General features: G+C 33.8%; 1 protein-coding gene across 1 annotated transcript; it reads left to right on the forward strand.

Annotated features, from left to right (window-relative positions):
- Positions 1-4,616: 4,616 nt before the first annotated feature.
- LOC104887246 (protein C2-DOMAIN ABA-RELATED 1) lies at positions 4,617-5,684 on the forward strand. Its single transcript, XM_010671847.4, is given in 4 exon segments — positions 4,617-4,881; positions 5,002-5,097; positions 5,353-5,444; positions 5,446-5,684. Coding segments are annotated over 4 exon segments (444 nt in total). The 5' UTR covers positions 4,617-4,761; the 3' UTR covers positions 5,582-5,684.
- The last annotated feature ends 841 nt before the right edge of the window (positions 5,685-6,525 follow it).

Raw genomic sequence — 6,525 nt, forward strand, 5'->3', positions numbered from 1 at the left:
AAATAAAGATATTGCTGCGGTTTCGGCCTAAAACCGCATCAATATGGTGCTAACAGAAATTTTTTTGAAATAAAGTTGAGTATTTGACCAGACATATTGCTGCAGTTTTTGTCAAAAACCGTAGCAGTATATTAAAATAATATTAAAAAAATAATATTTTAGTATATTGTTGCGGTTCTTGACAAAAACCGCAGCAATATTATTAAAAACTATTTAAAAAATGTATAAAACGCCTGTGAGTTAGGATTTTTTTCCCCCTCACATTCATTCTCTCACTCCACACCCGTCGTTTCCCTTTCATGCTCTCACTCCTCACCCTTCACCCTCACTCTCACAGTGATTCACCCTTCACCCTCATCCTCACCCTTCACCCTCATCCTCCTCAGTCCAACGAGTGTGAGTCGGCCGGTTCACTCCGTTTGCTATATCTTCGACCAACGCATGTCACTCAGCCGGTTCGCTCCGTTCGCTATATCTTCGGCCAACGCGTGTCACTCGATCGTTTGCATCTCCTTGCGCGATTTCGAGACTACGGGATTTCGCCAACCAACCATCAAAATTTGGCGGATGCGAAGTGGTGCTTGTCGAAATCTGTCTCCGTTCGAAATCCGATTGAGTTTCTCTCTCCTTTGTGCGACGAGCAGTAATTGCCATGCATTTTGATGATTTGCAGTTTTGATATTTTGTAATTAGTTGTTGTTTGGTTGTAATTAGAGGTTGTTGTTTGGTTGTAATTAGAGGTTCTTTATTGTTTATTCTTGACTGATTTTGTTAGATTTCTTCACTCCTTAGTGCAGTAAGTTGATTTCTTGGATTTTTGTTTTTGTCATAGATTTTTTGGATTTCTTAGTTTTGTTTTGTTTTTCAGATCTCTTAATCCTTGATATTTCTCATTTTTTTTTCAAGTTTTTGTATTTTTGGTTTTTTAGTGTAGCTGATCCTTTTTTTTTGTTATATTTTTGGTAATCACTTCTTGGTTTGCGGTGGTTAATGGCAGGGTAGACCAATGGTCTTGAGTACATTTTTTGACTTTTGTTCCAATGGGGAGGACTGTATTAGACATAGGGTCATAACAGACCCATTAACTTTGGAAAAACAGAGAACAGGGCCAAAATTTGCCCTGTCTATTACTCTCTTCAGTAGAAACTCACTTCTTTACCTGTAGTAAAAGAAGAGCATCTTGTTCTTTTCCCATGTTAACTCTCTTATTTACGGCTCGAGAAATTTTAATTTTTTTTTTACCTGCCCAACGCTATTGCTGCGGTTTTAGGAAGAAATCGCAGCAATATGTCTATTTTTTATTATTAAATACAACATATTGCTGCGGTTTTCCCTAGAAATTGCAGCAATATGCTGTATTATTTTGATATAAAATGCTAATATTGCTGCGGTTTTGCATAAAAACCGCAGCAATATGTTCAGATATTGTTGCGGTTTAAAACCGCAACATTATATTAATTACCTATTGTTGCCCCCTTAATTGATGCGCGGCCAAAACCGCCTTAATAGGTCACTTAAAGACCGCGTCAATAAGCGTTTATTCTACTAGTGTTAGCAATGTGAAGGGCGGATTGACTATCGCAAAAGAGACAGACAACTTTAATTAGGGTGATGCACACCTAAGCTTAACAACAAACCTTTTAACCATTTGATTTCACATGACACAGCGGCCATGGATTGATATTAGACTTCAGCCAAGGAGCGGGAGACAGTGGTTTGCTTCTTGGTCTTCAAACACCCAGTGAGAGACCGCCTAGTAATAGGAGATGCGACCGAATCTGAGTCACACCAACCTTGTAAAGTAAGATTGTTGTCGGCACACTAATAAAGAAAAGAGAGATATGGTTCACTTTATAATGTAAAGCGACAACTCCCATTATTGTCATATGGTTTTAAGTTAGAACCGCGCTATGAAGTGCAATCTCTCTCCTCGTGATGGACGGGGTACATGCCCATATTTAAGAGGGTATAAGAGCCATGCCCACAAGTGGTATCGCCATTTATTTTGAGCCAATTGAAAAATGGACCTCACATGTGAGGGGGTGTCTTAATTAAAGCTATGATGCATAACTCACAACACATGTGAGTGTCCCACATTGATAAAAAATGAGAGATGCGTTCACTTTAGAATGCAAAGGGGTTACTCCCCTTATTTTCATATGGTTTTAAGAAGCTCTTTGTCTTATGAAGTGGACTCTCTTTTCTTATGATGGGCACAATCCAGATTTAACAAACATATGATGTTGTGACATTTTTCCTTTTTACAAAATAAAAAAAAATCTAAAATTCCTCCAAGTAACTCAATTAGTGTCTCATCACTTTTATAAGATTAATGACATCATTTTACACATACTTAATTAACATCCCACAATTTTTATTAAATTAATGTAAGTTTAAAATCTTAAATAGAATTTTCGAATTAGAAAAATAATTGGTAAACATTCGAACTATAAACTAATATTATGATAAAATATCTACTTAATGTTAAAGCAAAAATATAAAATGATCAATTGTAAAATAATGTTAATTCTTTTAGTGAGTTTGGAGAAAGTTAGAGAGATAAAGTGTAAAACTAGGATGAGCATTGGGTGAGTATGAAAAAGAAGAAGTATGTAAAAATTAGTAAAAAGAGGTTTTCTTAATCTAGTCATGGATTAAGTTTGAGAGATTAACACACCATGAGAATCTGTTTTGCAACTTTTGCATCTTAAATATTCAAACTGCAATTTTTAACAAAATTTAATTCCCAACTTTACACTTAACTGTACTCATTATATTACTATGAATACACATTGTAAAGATTTTGTATGAAATGTCGTCGGGCAAACCTGTTTCTCTGATTTATTTGAGGAGAAATAGTATATCATACTGGAAAGATATCATATGACAACTGACTATTACTAGAAAAAACAAGTCACTTTTATGTTAAACAATAAAGTTTCCATTAGTTACTTTTCTGTTTATATAATCAACAATTAATATTATGTTAAAAGCTAAGTAACTCTTCTATATTTCTCTGTAGAAGAATACAATTAGTCAATTATTACTTCTTTTTTTTTATTAAATTCAATCATTAGTTTTAGTTATCGATCCTTTCATATTTATTGATTAACATTTCTTCATTAAGGTCACCAAATATTATTGGAGTGTTTGGCAAAGGAGAGTTATAGACCACTTTTAGAGTTTTGACTAGTCAAAAACTCTAAAAGAAGTGTTTGGTAAAAGAATTTTAGAGAGAGTTTTGGAATAAAAATATTCAAAATGAAAAAGCTCATAATATGAGCTTTTTCTTTAGATGATTTTAGGTAAAATATGTTCAATGACTTTTATGTCTCTAACAATAATATTACATATGTGTATTAAAATGTCTATAAATGGCAATAAGCTTTTAGCAATCAGTTAATTGTTACCAAACATATTTATAAATTTATTTTTGTCAAATTAGGAGTCAAATCTGCTTAGTAAAAACTTAAAATTCTAACAGCAAACTTTAAACTGTAACAGCTAAACTCTAAACTCTATTTGCCAAACAAGGTCTATAATTATACAATTTATTGAATAAGGTAACAATTTTAATAGATCAACTAACATGTGTTGCTCCACCGGGAAAGCTAACGTGTGTCACGTCAAGCTTATGTCACCCATCTAAAAGGCTTGTGTATATTAGGGAGAAACTATTGGCGTCTAATTGTGAGACGAGAAAATGGCATCACATTGTTACATCAATTACCAATATCAAAGTATCTCACTTTGGTACCAAAGTAAAGTATAAGTTGATACTAAAATTATTTGCACTTTGATACCAAGTAAGAGTTGCTTTAATATTGATAGCAATTAAGCTTTGGTATAAGTTAGTATCAAAGTGTAAGAGTTACTTTAGTATTGGTACCAATTTTACTAAGTTTTGGTATCAGTTGATATCAAAATTTACTTGCGTTTTGGTATTGAATAAGAGTTACTTTGGTATTGGTATCAATTCTAGTGATTTTTGATACGAGCTTATATTTACTTTGGTACCTTCAACTTAATAAATTTTGTATCCATGTTTTTTAAATCCATATGAGCCATCAAGGCAGTACAAAGAAGGAAAAAGGGGGATTAGAATCTGTGTGACTACTTATCGTTCCCAACACCTCAATCTTAACCACTAGGCCACGACATCTTTGATAAATTTTGTATCCATGTGAGATGCCAAAATTTTGGCATCTCACAATGAGATGTCTATAAGCTCTCTACATTAGATGATCTAATGCATCCATAATGCAGAAAAGAAAATATTCCATATATTTTTTTTGACTTTGTTTATAGCTAGAATTTCGGTATTTACATGAAAAAGAATTTGGTATCTTCAGAATTTTGGTTTGAGATTTATCAAAATAGAAATCTGATTCATTTCAAAAAGAAAAAAAAAAGTTTGAAATACGATCTTCCAAAAGTAAAAGGGCTGAACAACTTGAAAAATTGTGTGGTTGTTATGCTTTTGTTGCTTTGACTTTGGTGCTGATCTTGATCACCCAAATGATTCCTCAACAAAAACGGTATACTTTTGAAATTAATATTTTGACCTTATTGCTATAGGAGAACTAGTCAATCTATTTATCTTCAGCCTCTTCTTCGTTAGTTGCGCCCTATAAAATAAACGGCTCATCTCTTTTGTCTTCATAATCAATATACTTCCCCAAGCTTGAAACCAACTCAAAGTCTTCTCTTTATCTATATCTTCCTCTCATCACATACAGCAGCACCTAACAAGAAATATAAATGGTGAATATAAGCAACGCAATGGGCGCGCTTCGCATTCGAATCAAACGTGGTATAAATCTCGCCATTCGTGATGTTACGAGCAGTGATCCTTATATCATTGTTCTTCTTGGTCAACAGGTCCTTTTCCTTATTATCATCTTATCTATGATGGTTATTATGAGCATATTGATGGCATTATTAATTATAACTCGACATAGTATTAAAACTTATGTTGTCATTATGTTATCGTGGTTTCAGAAACTCAAGACTCGTACCATCAGGAAATCTCTTAATCCGGTATGGAATGAAGACCTCACTCTTTGTGTTACTAATCCAAATGAACCACTTAAACTTGTAAGTATGTTGAACTTACTTGTATAGTTGTTTATACACAGTCATTATGTAAACATATGGTTAGACATGCAAAACTATTTTTGAAGAGAACCTTATTGCAAGAGACAATTATGAAATATGGTTTTGAAGTCATAAAACTACTTTCCACACGATACTTTAGGGAATGAAGACCTCACTCTTTGTGTTGAACTTACTTGTATAGTTGTATATACACCTGATATAAACTGACTCTTGCTCATCTCCTTCTAAACGCAGTTTGTTTATGACTATTATATGATCTCGTCGGACGATCGAATGGGAGAGGCAGAGATTGATTTGAGGCCGTTCTTAGAGGTAGTCAAGTGGAATCGCGGAGGACAGCCCCATAGTCTTCAGTGATGGTGAAGTCACACAGAACATGTTCCTCCGACTAGGCAATGTTGAGTGTGGTGAAATTGAACTTCGATTGAATTGGATTGATCTCCCTACTTCTCGAGCTGCGTAATTCTTGTTGCCCTGTATAGTTGTAATCTAGTACATAACCAAGTGCTCGCGTGATGTGGTGTTTAAATTATGTAGATGTCATGCATAAAAAATTACTTTATTCATTTTGGTTAACAGTTGATAGGGAAAATGCAATTGGCATTTGGGATAGGCTTCTCTTAAGACTGCAGTAATTACTTAAAAAAAAAGAATAATTTAGAGGAAATAAGAAAAATTTTAATTTAACAAGTTATAATTAGGGGTGCTAACGAACTAGGACGACTCGCAAACTATTCGGATTCGGCTTGGTCCAAGCTCAATCAAAGCTCGGCTCAGAGGTGCTCGATCAAAGCTCGGCTCGGAGGGCTTGATTCGAGTTCGGGATCGGCTCGAGACCTTCACGAGCCGAGCCTGAGCCTAATAGAGTATCGGCTCGAAAGCTCGCAAACATGTTCGATAAAATTTACATTACTATTTATACTTTAATATGTAATCCAATTTGGAACTTAAATAGTACTCCACTAGGCACTAAAGTCCCACATTGGTTAAGAAAACAAGTACCAATCTGATTTTCTTTAGAGTTTGATTTTGTACCTCCTTGATTGGAAAACAAACTTTATACTCTATTTTATTCACAAAAGGAATGAAGTATATTTTAAAATATTTGATTATTTAATAATTTATTATTTAAATGCACTTAGAGTCTTGTTATTACAAGGTTGGATGTTTTTTAAATAAAACATTAAGTCCCACATTGAAATTTTAGTGAAGTTAAGAGAGAAACCAAGTTATAAAAGAATATGTAGGGTGAGTTTTTCTCTTAAACAAAACATGGAGTCCCACATTGAAACTTTAGCACTGCTAAGAGGGAAATCAAGTTATAAAAACATATGTAGGATGACTTAAACAAAACATGGAATACCACATTGAAAACATAGCAATGCTAAGAGGGGAACCAAGTTATAA

Source organism: Beta vulgaris, chromosome 2, assembly GCF_026745355.1.
Source record: "Beta vulgaris subsp. vulgaris cultivar EL10 chromosome 2, EL10.2, whole genome shotgun sequence".
Classification (NCBI taxonomy): Eukaryota; Viridiplantae; Streptophyta; class Magnoliopsida; order Caryophyllales; family Amaranthaceae; genus Beta; species Beta vulgaris.